The 16,560-nt window shown below is 36.0% G+C and overlaps 1 protein-coding gene across 2 annotated transcripts in view; it reads left to right on the top strand.

The window, feature by feature from the left end:
* The window catches only part of Scfd2 (sec1 family domain containing 2), a 548,660-nt gene that overhangs the window by 240,977 nt on the left and 291,123 nt on the right, over nucleotides 1-16,560 (top strand). For both annotated transcript variants that reach the window (XM_004627502.2, XM_023711031.1), the window contains exon 5: nucleotides 566-815. In XM_004627502.2, the coding sequence (XP_004627559.1) occupies nucleotides 566-815 (250 nt within the window). The remainder of the gene's footprint in view (nucleotides 1-565; nucleotides 816-16,560) is intronic.

Genomic DNA, 16,560 nt, shown 5'->3' with positions numbered 1-16,560 from the left:
CACGTAAAGAACTCTAGAACCCAAAGTAACTTCATCTAATTTGATCCCTTATTCTAGTCACCAGAGTTAGCAGAAAATGATTATTTGTTGTTATAAAAAAATTCATACAGTACTTGCGAGTATAGAGGATATTAAAAATAATGTGCTATAAAACCTGAGGTGATTCCTTTGAAGGAGGGTCAGCACTCATTTGTAAGGGTAGACCTGATAAATATGTTGTTTAAATCATATTATTTTTACAAATGTATTGTTTTTATCCAAAATTCCAAGTGTCTGAAGTACTTAACATCTTTTTTTACACTTAAGGCCTCTTATTTAAACAGTAGTAAGATCATGTTAGAGGGACTGCGACTTTACTAGTTATTTTATAAACTATGCCTCTTAAAACAAATTTCATGCCAGACTTTTGCAGTGTCTCTCCAGGACAAATAAACACACCAATAAAAAGGAGTATGGTCACTGGACGTTGTAGACTTGTTTGCAGGCTATATTCTACTAATGTGGTGTGTCAGTCATGTTTCTGTATGAGACTAATATGTTTTCCTCTGATCATGTTCTATTTCAGAGCATTGGGGAGTCAGGGATGTCTGTTGTGTTAAATCAGCTGCTGCCCATGTGTAAGCCATCAACTCAGAGGACCAGTGATGATTATGGCCCCGAGGAGCTGCTGATCCTCCTCATATACATTTACTCTGTCTTTGGAGAGTTCACAGTGGACAAAGACCTGGGAGAAGCTGAAGAAAAAGTGAAGAAAGCATTGGCTCAGGTCTTCTGTGAGGAATCTGAATTATCACCTTTGCTGCAAAAAATCACAGGTGAGTGTTAAGCAAAGATGAGTGCTGAACAAAAACACTGATACAGAAAACAGGTTTAAAGGTAGATGGTTTCAGGAAGAGTTATGTGTCCATATCTAGTGAAGGTGTTTGGAATTCTGTGGGGTCTTATTGATTCTAGCCATCTTTAAGAATTGGATTTTCATCACGTAATGCTTTTCTTTTCTAGTCATGGTCATAAAATGACCTAAGTGTTTGTCAGAATTCATATCCTTAGAGTAAAAACCTTCTTAAAATTGGAGAATACTCATACAAATAGTACCAAACTTTAAGGAAAAAATAAAATGTAACCAATCTTACACAAAGTGTTTCTATTAACATATTTCTTCAAGATTGTTGTTTTTGTCTCAAACTATAAAACTACAGCAGTATCTTGGTTCACTTTATTTGTTCTACAGTTTTGAAGAAGATGGTAGCAGTTGTGCTTGTCACCCTATGTAGAGTATGTGAATGGAAGCAAAATTTTGTCAAAAGCTTTTGTTTGAGAACTAAATTGCTTGTGAACAGAAGCATTCATGAACCAAGGCATTACAGCATTCCTTCAAGATGTTGCATAATGTAATATGATTAGAAAGTGACATTTTCAGGAATAGTTTTATGTTTTGACTCACCACATTTAATTTGAATTTGAATTAATAGCTACTATTTAAAATGATACCCTAGGGGCTGGGGATATAGCCCAGCAGCATAAGTGCCTGCCTGGCAAGTGTAAGGTCCTGAGTTTGATCCCCAGTACCAAGAAAAAAACGATACCCTAACAAAGTAGGCTCTGCTACTTTGTGAGAAATACATAATTAAGCATTATAAAAGTTAACTTATAGCTTCCAGTAAAAACACATGAAGCAATCCATTTGTCTTATGTTATGCAAATTCAATGTTGTTATTTATATTTTGTGTAAGACTGATTTTCATTATATATTGAGCCTATGTGTGTTTGTGGTATGAAGTTATGAAAATAAGTATGTAAGACTTATTTTATACTTAAAAAGTACCAAATTTTCATTCATTTGTGTGTGTGTGTGTGTGTGTGTGTGTGCGTGCGTGCATGTGTGTGTCTGTGCATGCCCGTGCATGTCCTTGTGTATGTGTTCTGGAGAATGTAAATCCCTCCATTTGATGAGCGTTATCTGAGGTAGATTGTGTATCTCTAACTTTTTCTCTGGTTCCAAGTTGACCTTCAACAGCAAGACTATCTAGACTTCTCAGAAGCAAGCTATGCGGCTGTAAACTTTAGTGTTCCATGTGTGTTTACTGTATTTTGTGCCTACTGTTTACTTTTTCTGTGGTTGGTCATGGAAATTTAAACTCTGGTGAGATGGAAACTGAATGAAGTTTCCATAAAAATGTAATACGTATATTCCCTTACTTAATATCAACCTTGCTTGCAAGCTTAAAATGTGCTTAAGCAAAACTTGTAAAATTGGTTCCTATTTCATTAAGCACAGCACTATGTGTGATTACACAGTATGTGACTAGCACCATATGTGTTTGCTTGGCTATAAAAAATATTAACTTAGAAAGGCTTAATATGGTATTAACTGTCCTTAGAACAGAGCTTTGACTCAACGTAAATTTGCATGGTAGTTATCCTTAAAATCCATAATTTCAGAAAACAGAGAACAAGGATGGTATGTTTTCGTGTGTGTGGGAGGGGTAGGTACCAGAGATTGAACTCAGGACCTTGTGTTTGCCCGGCAAACACTTATTCCACTGAGCTATCTCCCCAGCCCGAGGATGGTATGTTTTCAATGAGGCTATTTGAATAGACTTTTATGATCTTCATATGTTGCTATGTTCTTTTTGGATTTGAAGTCATATTTTAATAGTATTTATTTAATATTGACTCAATGTGCTCATTGACCAAGCAGTTAATTTTTTATTAGTTTCTTTATTTATGTTTTTTTCAGGATATTACATTTTTTTTTTGCTTTTAAAACACTTCTGTGCATTCATGCTTATGAGAATTTCTATAAACTCAGAAGTTGAAAATTAAAAAATAAGCAATTTGTGGAAATTTTATGTTTTTAAACTTAAAGAGGTCTTATAATATTAAGTATGCACTCATGCTTATGTTAAATTTGGGTATATAGCTTAAATAGTATGGAGAAGATATGTTACTTAATTTTGGAATAAATGTATTAACTATTGGAGTATGAACACACAAAAAAACATGTGCACATGCATACATTTGTCTCCCTCTTTAGATATAGAAAGTACTTCTGAAGTTAGATTTATTTGGCCAGGATTGTGTTGTAAAGACAAATGTCCTGCAAAGTAGATTTTTATAACTAGTTAGCTGCTTAAAATGTTTCATTTATATCTTAGAATAAAAAATAGAAAGTATAGTAGTACAACCACTATGGAAATCAGTATGAAGATTCCTCAAAAAACAAAGTAAAACTAAAAATTCCGTTCATCCCAGCTTTTCCCTTCTAGGTATTTTCCTGAAGGTGTTAAAGACATCAACTATAGTATATACATATATATATATTTTTTTTTTAAACCAGCACAATTCATAATAGCTAAATATTAGAAGCAGCTTTTATGTTTATCAACAGATAAAGAAAAAGTTGTATTTATATGTAATGGTGTATAGTAAGTTCCTGCAATATGAATGAGATATTTTCTGGGAGATTATGCATAAGTCAGATTTGTTTGTAAGTCTAACAAAATAAGTTTTATACACTTTTGACAGAAGTATACAGTGTAAAGCATAGAAAGCCAAACACACCAAATATAGTAAATCCCAACTATACTGTACTACCGTACACTGTCACACTTTACAGTAAGCACACAGCCGCACAACAGTGAGTGTCGGGCAGACATGTGAGCTACTTCTGTGATTTGATCTAGCAATGTTCATGATATGACTTCTGTTTGCATGTGTGAAAGTTCTCAGTGTTCGTTGGGACTTAGTGACTACTCTGCCATATATAAGAATGAACTTTTGTCATAGGAAAGTGGATGTACCTTGAACCACAGTGTTAAGTAAAATAAATCAGACACCCAAGCTTAAATACTGTGTTATTGCTTTTATCCAAGAAGCCCAAAATATAACAAGCACAATAACAGACAAATAATACGAAACGAGGAGATAGATCTTTTGCAGATAAGAGGGGAACCAAAAGATGGGCAGATGGGGGGGAGGAGATGTAAAATGAATTAAAATATGTTTACATTCCACATGAAGAATGTAGTTACTATCAACATTACTGCTAAAACATAAAAATTGAGTAAACATAGCAAAAAAGAAGAAAAAATGAGAGTATAGTTTTGGGTCAGTTTTGTGAAAGAGGAGGGAATATCTTAGTATGTACCAAAAAGTTGAATTATCTTCTAAATGTGCTCAGTATATCCTGGAAATGGGAGTACCTAGCTTTTATAGTGAAACTTGCCTACAGTGTCACATATTTTACTCCAATGCATAGTCTTGAGTGTCTTGTTACTGAGAAGCAGAGTTTATTTTAAGCCTTGCACACATTTCGTTATCAAAGAAAATTTTGTTAGAAAGAATAATTGGACACAGGCAAGAAACAATATAAAAATTTTACTTTTGATTTAGTGTCACAGTTTTACCTTCCTAACTTTTGATGGAATAAAGAAAGCAATCATTTTTCTATACTAAAACCTTAAATGTGCTAGGTGTGGTGGTCCATGCCTACAATCCCACACTTGGGAGGTGAAAACAGAATTGCCATGAGTTCAAGGTCAGCTTGGATTACAAATTGAGACCTGTCTCAACAAAACAAAACAAAACAAAACAAAACAAAGCACAACCTTAAACATGTATCATCTTTCAACTGCTAAGTGATAGAACTAGGATTTAAGCTCTAGTATTTTACTTATGGAACCAGAACTTCTCTAACCATGAAATTTGAAACCTGTAACAAGCCTGCTATAATCACCACATTCGCTATATTCAGTCATTCTTGTTTATTCACATATATTGTTTCATGTCGTACATGTTCAACATACAGTCATTTTAGTACCGGAACAGAAAATTAATGTTCTGGTTAATATTAGAGATATCACCTATGCTTTTAAGTTTGTTTATATTAGCTACTTTTATTTTTTTTTTTGGCAGAACCAGGGATTGAACTCAGGCCCTTGCGCTTGCCAGGGAAGCGCTTATTCCACTGAGCCATCTCCCTGGTCCCTATTAGCTACTTTTAGATGTCTCCTATTCCTATTTTCCTGTTTTCATGTATGTATCTTTTTTTTTCTTTCTGCATTGTTTCAAAGAGATTACAAATATTATTTCTACCTATTAAAATCTATTGATTTGTGTACCTTTTAAAACAGAAATCATAAACCTAAATTATCTTAATTACTTTTTTTAATTGTTGAGACAAAATGCTTGATGCCCAGAGTTAAAGCAGGAAGTTTTTGTTGTTGTTTTTATGTATTTAGTACAGGGTCTACATGGTCTTACTATGCAGATTGTACTCATAGTGATTCTCCTATTTTCAGCCTTCCAAGCGCTAGGATTAAAGGAGTGTGACTACCATGCCCAGTCTCAATTGCTATTTCAGTGTGCCCCAGGGGCAGGGCTGGCACTGCCCTTGTGCTCTGCCTAAGCAGGTGCTTTAATCTGCTGAGATATCTGGCATGCCCAAAGCAGGAAAGGTTTATTTAGCTCACAGTTTGTAGAAGTTTCAGTCTATAAGCAGCTTTTTCCAAGCAGGGTAACTTGGTAAAGGAGAACCATTTATGGTGGACAGACTTGTAGTAAAGCAACAAGTGCAAAACTAGCCTCCTGTCACTTATATTTTATCCAGTGTACTGGGATTAAGGTGGTGTCCTAATTTAGTAGTTTAGTAATCACACACCCTTAACCCTAGCATCTCACCTTGAATCAGTCATACACTGTAGATTGAATCACCTCTGAAAAAGCCTCACAGATGACATTTAAACACCAATCATAATCTAAATTCTATTTATTTTGTTAATATTTTTTAGCAGTAATTGCTCCATACTTACAATTTATATTTTTCTTTATCTGTCCATTTTGGAATTCTTGAAAGTTTCTTTTATTTTACTTTCTTTGTATAGAAAGGACTTAACCTGTGATGAAACAAAACAACTTATGTTGGTCAGTAGCATGCTCTTTTCTTTTTTAATCTGGTCTCTTTTTAATGGATACTTTTAGAGAATACTTCTAGAGTGATAGGCAAAAACTCTTCTACTAACAGAAAATAACAAGGAATAGGTTTCTGGATATTGGGTAAGGAAGTGGAAAAAGAGAATTACTGCAGTCTAAATATGCTGATTAGTGTTATGCTTTCCCAAGCCAGCTAAGTTCAAAGAGAGTATCAGTTTCCATATACATTAGTGTTTCATGGCAGTCACAAGAAAAAACAAAGGAAAACCATTTGAACTTTCTTCAGAGAATGAAATCAAATGCTGCTTTTAAAGATCTGGGGAAGCTTGAAATGTCATCATACAGAGAGGTATATCAGAGAGGGGAGGGTTTGTACATAGAAAACCTTGATTTAAAAGTCTTGCTCTACTGTGTCCTAGCATAGTGGAATATCAGGGATAAAACACCCATCCTTGAACCTTAATACTATTGACTGCCTTCTAAACCTTTTTTTTTTTTTTTTTTAAATTAACTGAAAGCAAAATTGTGAGTGTGACCCTAATTTAGGGTCCCAAAGAAATTGTAAATATGTACTCATAATTGAGACAGCGTTTAGCTGTTGAATAGGGTCATGCTACTTGACCATTTCACCTTGTGGGCATCATAAGAAGGTGTACACAATGCACTGAGGTGAGTGGACAAGACTGTTGTAGGCCAGGGCAGTCAGCTGTAGGGCTCTGAGCTATCAGGCTGACCCGAGGACTGAGGCAGAGCAGCAGCTTGGCAGCCCTGTAACCTTTAGCAGCAAATCAGTGCTGTAAATTCTGGATTAGAAACCAAGGAGAAGGCCAACCAAATAGCTCAGTCGATTAAAGTGCCTGCAAGCAGGCACAGGGGCCTGGGGTTTGATCCCCAGGCTTGTTGTGCCAGCCCCACCCCTGGCGCCCCCTGAAACAGCAATTGAGACTGAGCGTGGTGGCGCGCCCATAATCCCAGCTCTTGGGAGGATGTGAACAGGCGGATCACTATGAGTCTGATCTAGTAGTGAGACCCTGAATATCCTGTAGACCCTTCGCTAAAAAAAAAAAAAAAAAAAAAAAAAAAGGAAACCAAAGAGAGCAAAAATGCAAAACTATTTGGTTTAAAAATTTCTTTTCTCTGAATAATTTTTTACTTATTGATTTATGTTCCCTGAGTTTCTATAATATCTTTAAAGTCAAGGTCAATAAGGATTGAGTCTATTTTGTTAGGTTTAATGTAAAGCTTTAATGTAGTAATTCAAAACATCTCAAACAATTCTGTGGTTCAGGGGAGAGGCATGATAATACCACAGAAATCATAGTTTACCTTTATTAAACTATTTTGTTTGCTGTATAATATAAAATTTTCAATTATGATATCATTCTCTTAGAACTGCACCCAGAAGTATACAATGAAAAGTATACCAGGTTAATTTAACAAATAGGCTTCATTTTTTTCAGCTGAAGATGTATTTGTTTTACTTTGATTGTGAGCACTTAAAAAAAAATTAAAATACTATTTATTTATTTATTTATTTATTTGGTATAGGATTTCACTACACAGCTTGGATTTGTAGTGATCCTCCTGTCTCACCATCTCCAGTGCTAGGATTACAGATGTGCACCCCAATGCCTGATCCAGGGCCAGCATTGTACCAGGGATTAAACCTGGGTTCTTGTGCTTGCCAGGCAGGCACTTAGACCACTGAGCTACCTCCACAGCCCTAAGCTAGCATTTTTGAGGAGTTGTGTCCATTCATGAGATAAGAAAGAGGGAAAGATAAAGATAAAAGACATATACAGTATTATCTGAGTCCACTCCCTCCACCTTTGATTAGAAAATAATAGTTTTTTTGAAAGCTTTACCCAGGTTGTCTAGAAGCAGGTTTCATGAATACCTTAGCTATAAGACAATCTGATAAGTATATTAATTTATTATGAACACAGTTAAGAGTTTTATAAGAAAGAATGTGAGAAAGGGTATTAGGTATGAAATACTTTTGTATTACAAGTATCATTATAGATTTCCCCAAGAGAGGAAATTTTGAGGGAACATAATAGATGGTGAGGTAGAAGGATACCCAGAGTGAGTTAATTTTATAGTTGTAACATTGAAATTTCTTTTTCAGTATATACTAAAATAATATATTATTAGTACTGGAATCACTGGACTTGTATCACAAATATTTTTAACTTATGTCTATTGAGCATTTCTACATGCCTATCATAATTCTAAGCTCTCCAAGCAAAACAAAACAACACCCCCAAAAAAAGAAAAATAACCCCTTTGGAGCAGCAGTAGCAGAATGAGGCCTAGAGTAAGACAGGTCTGGATACTGGCTTTAGTAGTTGTATGATCTCAAGTTGATCATTTATCTTCATAGTCTCACTGTCTTTTCTCATAAGTAAAATGAAGATAGTCATAGTAACCAAATGCAGTAAATGAAATGATCCAAAGTTTGACAAGTCCTGGTGTGTAATGTGATCTCAGTATATGTTATCTATACCATGATTGTTATTTCTATCATTATTGTTCTGTCATTCTTATCATTTATTAATATCAGCATTGTGTGATATCTTTCCTCAAAGAGCTTTCAGAGCCATTTTAGAGATAAGACAGAAACAATAATAATTATTATACTAAATATAAGCTAAATACCCAAAATTGTGCAAAAATCATTGTCACAATGACTCGGTATTAAATGACATGTGTGAATAAAATATTTCCAATGCTTTGTTGTGTAAGAGCAAACAGAGTCCATTATAGACAACTGGAGTAATACAGGGGAATTTCACACATTATAATACTTAATAATAATAGGTAATAAAATGGTAATATTCAAAGTACTTTCATATGATATTTTCTTTTATTATCAAATAATGCATGAACATAAGCATATACTTGCATATCTAATAAATATACTCCAAATAGCTGAGATTGAGGTAAAGAGATCTTATTGGAGGATCAAATTCAGTACATAGGCTTGAGACTTGCAATGTTTATATCTGAGTGCCTGCTTCAGATATTCATTGCAAAGGAGTAACTTCACATTTCTAACTGAATCTCTAATTTCAGTATTTACTTAGAAATCTGAAATATCTCCAGATGAGAAAGCAAAGGAAATAGGGTTTTGAGATATAAGCTAGTGGTAAAACACTTGCCTAGCATGTGCAAGGCCCTTAGGGTAAGAGGAAGGTAGAGTGGGGAGGGAATAGAGAAAGACACAGAGAGCAGAGAGAGACAGAGACAAAGAACAAGGAGGAGGGGGAAGAGGAGGAGTGAGAGGGAGAAAAAACAAGGGGAAAGGGAAGGAGGAGGAACCTAGTGATTTTCTTTTCAACTTCTTTTAACCAAAGAAAAAACTTGCTGTTTATTAATCTGGATTAGTTCACCATGAGGTTGCATAGGTCTCCCCCAACCACCATAGATTCTGTGAGGAAATTATCTAAGTAGAAGTAAACTTCTCACAGTACTCTTGTCTATTGAAAAGAAAGTGCCGAGGGACAGTTCAATATAGGGTTATCTCTAGAAAATGAAGTCAGCCAGAAACTCTGACTCACCCCATGAAAAGAGCTTTCCAGCAAGGAGAACTGATACTGGGATTTGCACACTGGTAGGAATTACATTAATTGAGTTCTGTGACTTTGAGTAAATATTAGGACATAAAGAGTAAGGTTTATGAAAAATGCATAAGCTCTACTCTGATTCCATGAGGGTAGAATTTTTCTAATTAGAGCTGTAATTATATGTCTCTTACTATATAATTCCCAAAATTTTTCCATAAAATAATGGCATAGAGACTAGTAATGTTATATCTGAAATAATAAAAACCTCATTGATTTTCATAACATACATAAAATATCTTTATGGTAGACTGATTTTTTTTTTTTTTTTAATGTGTTTGGTACAGGGTCTCAATGCGCAGCTCAGACTTTTAGTGATCCTCCTGTTGTTTTTAGCTCCACAGTGCTGGGATTACGGGTGTGCACCACCATGCCTGGTCTTGGTGGCCCGCTTGGCATGCCCAGTGTTGGGGGCAGGGCTGGCACAGCATGTGGTGCCAAGGATTAAACCCCAGTCCCTGTACTTGCCGAAGTAGGCAGTTAGTCAACTGAGTTATCTCGCCAGCCCTAGACTGTGATTTTTAAAAGTTTTATTTTAAAGCATTTGGTTTCTTATGTTTTTTTCTCTATTCCTTCTCAGTTGTATATTACCATGTTGCATATACACTCCATATAATAAATGATGGATGGTAAGTCCAGTTTAAAAAGCACTGTCCTTAAAAGTGTACAGTCCAGTGTTGTCAACTATAGTCAGAACATTGTACAACAGATATCTACAACATATTCATCTTGTATGAGAAAATTTTATGAATGGCACTTAAGAACTCTTTTTCCCTTTTCTCACCTCAGGCAATCACCGTTCTTTTCTTTCATTTTATTAATTTGCTTATTTTAGGTACCATATATAAATGCAACCATGTAGTATGTATCCTGTGCATGGTTTTTTTACTTAGTGTAATGTCCTCTTCAGTTCACTGAAGTTGTCATATATTGCAGAATTTCCTTTTTACAGGTTAGATAATATTACACAGTCTCAAAGGGATGTTGTCACTGTGGTGTTCATTGTAGCTCATTTCACAACAGCCGAGACATGGAAACAACCAAAATGCCCATCTGAACATAAAGTGCTACGTTCCCAGGGAAGTCTCAGTTGGGGTTCTCTTGTATCAGCAGTAGAAACTCTTCATGAGGTGTGAATGAGGAAGGAGTTGAGAATTTGTGAAAGGCAGCTCATGGCACTTTCAGGTCTTCTTTCCAGTGAAAACACTTACGTTCTTATCCATAGTAAAACAAAGTCAAATTTTATAACCATCAGTAAGTATCTATTTGTAATTATTTATTCCTGACAGACTTCCTTTTTTGAAAAGTTCAGGTAAATATGGGCCTGATAAAGGCCATTATTGCCATTTGTGGCTGCCATTCTGTTACACCTGTCTTCATCTTCATTAGCACAAGGCATTTCCATTTTATTTATTATGTAGGGGGAGGTTTGCTTTCAAACAAAATATTTTTCATATTTAGCCAGGTACTTTTTCCTAGCCTCACAGAAAATTAATCTTAGTAAAATATGAAGTACTTACAAACAGAATTATAAAAAAATGAAGTAATAAGAATTTCTCCTTTTATATTTCTTTTACTATTATCATGGCATTCTTTTTGAATCTCAAAATTTTCCTTCAGTAATTCATCGAATTTCAGAAATGCACTTCTGTGTATTTCTTCCCCTAAGGACACTATTCTAATTGTGCATCAGTTTTCAACATTTCAAAATTCTTTCCTGTAAGAAATTATTTTTAAACCTGAGTATTTCTCCTGGCTTGGCAGTGATGAAGATGTTGCTGTGGTTAATGGTCCAATGACACTGAAAGTCCTATTGCCAGCCTCATCTTACCCAACTTCAATGATAGTTTCAGCTTTTTATAGTAGATGACAGTGAACAAAACCATGATGGTAGGCTCCACCCACTTAGATGAAGGAATACTTTAGGTGAAGGGAATCACATTCATTTCAGAAGGGCTCTGCTTCATTCCTTCATTCTAATTTGTTAATTTTCATTCATCATGGTATGTCAGTATTAGACTTTGCATGAAGGAACGTCCTACAAGTGTTTCAAATTTCTGTTTCAAGCCTGCCAAAATAAAACAAGACAAGACAAAACAAAACAAAAGACAGTTTTAAAGATGATTGTTTTCCATTAAGATTTACAACACTGGTATATAATAGGGTCTAAATTTCTTTTGATTTCTGAGATTTCTCCTGGAAACGCTGATGAATAACATATGTCTGTCCTAAATCTCTCCCTTGAGAAATGTTGGAACTGTTACATTTAAGTTTTACTACCCAACATATTAAAATTGTTAACTACAGCACATATTACTAAACAGCTATATCAAGTGAAGTTTAAAATGTTTTGTACATATTTAAAATATCTCACAGGTTGTATATAAAGAAATTTATAACTGCTTACTGAGGTAGCCAGCTAGTAAAGCAGTTGTGCTAACATGTTTAGCGATCCCTACAAATCACATTCTCAGGGACTTAATTTTCCATGCTACATCATAAAAAAAAAAATCACTCAACTAAAGCTCTAGAACAGATCTCTCTCTCTCTCTCTCTCTCTCTCTCTCTCTCTCTCTCTCTCTCTGTATTCACATTCACACATATTTATACATGTACCTCTATACACAGATACATGAGACATATTCTCTATGTCACTAAAATTTGTGTCTGCATAGAATACTAACAGTAATCTAGTTCATGAGGTCTTATTGAGTGATGAATGTATAAACCATTCATATTTGTGTATGTATACTCTATGATGCTCACACTATGATGAAATCACCTAATGATGTATTTCTCAAATTATATTTCCATTGTTAAGGGACACATGATTTTAGTTGTATATGTGGCTATATAATTAGTTAAGATATTTGTTATTACTAATTCTTGTTAATTATGTACTAGTTGTGGTAAAAGTTCTTAATTATGAGAGAGAAAAATGGACTGCATAGCATGCAAAGACCATTCATTTAAACACATAATGGGGTCAAATAGGAGAGGTGGGATGATGTGACTTGTGGGGGAGTGGTATGGTGGGAAAGAAGGGGAGGCCTATTTTTTACTCCCAGATTTCCCCATAGATGTGTTACCTCCCTCACAGTCCTTTCATTTGCTGCAGTGTCAGTACTCTCATTTTAAAATGTGAATGTCCTATTAGACAAATCTAAGGTCTTCTCTGTTTTTGCCATTCTATGGTTCTGGCTTCACATATTTTAAAAATTTAATCTGAATTGTATTTTTTCCAGCATCACTCCTCAGGTCTCTGAAGCATCCCCATCCCCTCCAGTCTTTGGCCACTCCCTGTACCTCATTCTATTTTTCCTTGAAATGCTATTCATGTCTCTCCAGAAATGCTCCCTCATCTCTCATCTTCAATGAAGAGTGTGCCATGAGCTCCTGTCTGACATCCTGGTTTCATGTATATTCCCTTCCCTGTTGACCTGCAGTTTTATTTTGTTTATTTATTTATTTATTTATTTAGTATTTTAGAGAAGGGTCTACTGGGTGTTCATGGTCTCACTATTAGATCGGACTTGTAGTGATCCACCTCTTTACAACCTCCCAAGAGCTGGGATTACAGGCATGTACCACCACACCCAGTCTCAACCTACACATTTATTTATTCATTCATTCATTCATTCATTCATTCATTTTTGTATTTTAGGGAGGGGTCTACAAGGTGTTTAGGGTTTCACTACTAGATTGAACTCATAGTGATCTGCCTGTTTACAGCCTCCCAAGAGCTAGGATTACAGGCACGCACCACCACACCCAGTCTCAATTGCTGTCTCAGTGCTTTGGCATGGCAGGCTCAGGGATTGGACCCCCGGCCCCTGTGCCTGCTTGCAGGTGCTTTAATCCACTGAGCTATTTGGCTGGCCTGAGCTGCACTTTTATACCAGGCTAACATTCTTAAATTTAGTTTATATTTTCACTTATTTTACCTTAAGGTGTTTTTATTGTTGTTCTTGTTGCTTTTTTAATTGGTAAAGTCATACATTTTTCACTGTAGATAATTTGAAACAGAAGGAACAATATGAGGCTAACTATAAATTTTAGTTTTTTGATTATTGCTATGGTATTTTCCTTTTTTCCTGTGGAATTATTCATATTGTACTTAAATGTTTTAAAATCAGAGTACTTAGATTTTAAAATCATTAATATTGAGTTTTATATTTCAATAATACATTGTCCAGTTGGCATTTGCCTTTTCTTTTTGTTCATATAGGAAATGCAGAAACAAATCTATAATTAAAAGAGAGTTGGGGTCTGAGCTCCATGTGATCACAATTATGCATCTTCTAAGGTTTTCTTCCTTTTGAGTATTGCCCATTCTCCCTTATCATAGCTTTGTCTGTGGACCTCTTATCCTTGCCAACCACAATAGCATCCATGAAAAAGAAAGCATTTTTCCTCCAGCAGTTACAGATCAGTGCCAGAATGCAAAGCTGACTGACCTATAGTCCCGGTCACAAAGGGGTTGGATACCCTTTGACCAAGTTGTACTATAGAGGGAGGGACGGTAGGGCAGAGATTTGGAGAAATGGACAGTGGGGTTAGCCAATCCTATCTTTACCACTTGGAACGAACTAAAGTGGATCCCACGAGGGAATTGATGTGACATGCAAAAACGAGATGCGTCCACCATGAGAGCATTCTTTGGCAAATGAAGTTTATATCTTTATGTTCAACCATCTTGATGGTCTTCCCTCACTTGAATTTTGTGTTTCACGTATAGATGGAAGAAAATGTGAATAGTCACTTGAAAAGTGGTTATTTGTATGCCTAAAAATAATTGTCTGGAATTTTGTCTAGTGTCTTAGGAAACAGGGTCAGAGCAACTATCAATTTAAGTAATTCTTAGAACCAAAGCCTCTTTTACCATGTAATTGTCCCTCACTCAAGTAGCAGTAACTGTGCCTGTCATGTGTGTCTGTGTAATTACATATAATTCCTTGAATATAAACTTTACAAGGACAGGGATTATCATTTTGTTTGTTTGCTTTGAGATAGGATCTCCTTATGTAGTTCAAACTGGTTTTATTTTTTATTTTATTGTGGTACTGGAGATTGAATTCAGGACCTTGCGCTTGCCAGGCAGGTGCTTATTCTACTGAACTGTCTCCCTGGCCCATCAAACTGGTTTTAAATTCACTATGTAGGGGCTGGGAAGATAGTTGGCAATCTAAGCGCATGCCTGGCAAGTGCAAGGACCCTGGTTAGATCACCTGTACCACATGCTGTGCAGGCCTTGAAACCAGGCATAGTGGTGCACACCTGTAATCCCAGAGCTGGGGAGGCTGAGACAGGAGGATCACTATGAGTCCAAGCTGCGTAGCAAGACCCTGTACTAAATAATTTAATAAATAATATTTAAAATTAAAATAAAATCACGATGTAGCATTGGCTGGCCTCAAACTTTTTTTTCCCCCCTGTATTTTAGGGAAGGGTCTACAGGGTATTCAGGGTCTCACTACTAGATTGGACTCATAGTGATTCTCCTGATTACAGCCTTCCAAGTGCTGAGATTATAGGCCCATGCCACCACACGCTGTCTTAATAGCTGTCTCAGAGTGCCCTCGGGGCGGGGCCAGCAAGGCAGGCCTGGGGATTGAAACCTGGCCCTTGCCCCTGCTTGCAGGCCCTTTAATCCACTGTACTATTTGGCTGGCCCCCAAACTCTTTTTGATCCCTCTGCTCCAGCCTCCTGAGTGCTGGGATTTTAGGCATTAACCAGCCCCCATCTGACCTTAGATAAATTTAAATCTTCATTCATGTTTACATATTGTCTAAAATATTTATGATTGGATTTTTGCTGATCAAGGAGGTCATAATTGTTCACTTTATATTACTTGAAAGATCTTTTTCTTTGTAAAAAGCACAGAATAAAATTGAAAACTATTTATAAATCTACCACTCAGAGAAATGACTGTATTTTCATTGTTTGTTTGTTTTGAATTTATTTGATACAGTGTCTCGCTGACCATCCCAGACTTGTAGTGATCCTCCTGTCTCAGCCTCCCCAGCACTGAGATTATAGGTGTGCGCCACCATGCCCTGGCTAGCGTGGGGCCTGCATGGCATGTGGTACCAGGACCTGAATTAGGGTTCTTGTGCTCACCAGGCAGGCACTTAGACCATGAAGCTATTTCTCCAGCCCCTTGAGTTTTCATCATTACTGTATTTGTTGTAAAATCAGTTGGTCAGAAGACAGTCAGCTCCCATCTGTACCTTCCAGGTAAAGGTGTCAGGCAGGTTTTACATGTGTTTTGTAGTTGATCTATAAGATCAGGTCATATGGCCTAGAATAAAGAAGACACAGGGATGCTGTCAACATAGAATATTAGAAGTAACAGTGGAAAGGGAGTATCCCAACATCTATGCCCCAAATTCTAGAAGACAGTTTCCCTGCAAACTTAAATTGGAGAAGAAAGAGCATTCTTTTATTCTAAAAAGAAGGTTCATTTGGATCTTGGGTAGGAGGAAAAACATTTAGGTGCAAACATTTCAGTCTGAACTTAGAGCAGAAGACAATTAAAAAAGAACCACCATAGGCTATAGGCTTATTTTATGATATGAAAATTGTTTTAAAAACCAAAAAGAGAATATAAATGATACTGATTTGTAGTTCAAAACTTAGTTTTAAGTGTAACCAAAAATGCAATTCCTAAAGAAGCCTGACTTGTTCTGCTTTCATGTGTTGCCTGTTTGTTCTGTCCTTAGCACCTGGACTGAATTGGTCCCAAACGGAATGGTAATTTTCACTGAAGTGTTTATAAAATGACGCCCTCTTCTTTTTCTTTTTTCTTTCGTTTCTTTTAAACACAAAACATATGCCTGCACCTCTTCGTCAGACTCTTGAGCTGTTGCCAACCTGACAGAGAGCCAACTGGAACAGGAAACTGATATGGTGCAGTGTTCATTAACAATTTATGTTTTCCAAAATGGTTTAGGGCTTAAATTTTAGAAGCTGTGGTTTTAAACTATACTCTAAAATGACCGA

The sequence above is a fragment of the Octodon degus genome, unplaced genomic scaffold (assembly GCF_000260255.1).
Source record: "Octodon degus isolate 3935 unplaced genomic scaffold, OctDeg1.0 scaffold00019, whole genome shotgun sequence".
Lineage (NCBI taxonomy): Eukaryota > Metazoa > Chordata > Mammalia > Rodentia > Octodontidae > Octodon > Octodon degus.
Note: the sequence above shows the minus strand (reverse complement) of the source record. Positions and strands in the feature narration are given on the sequence as shown.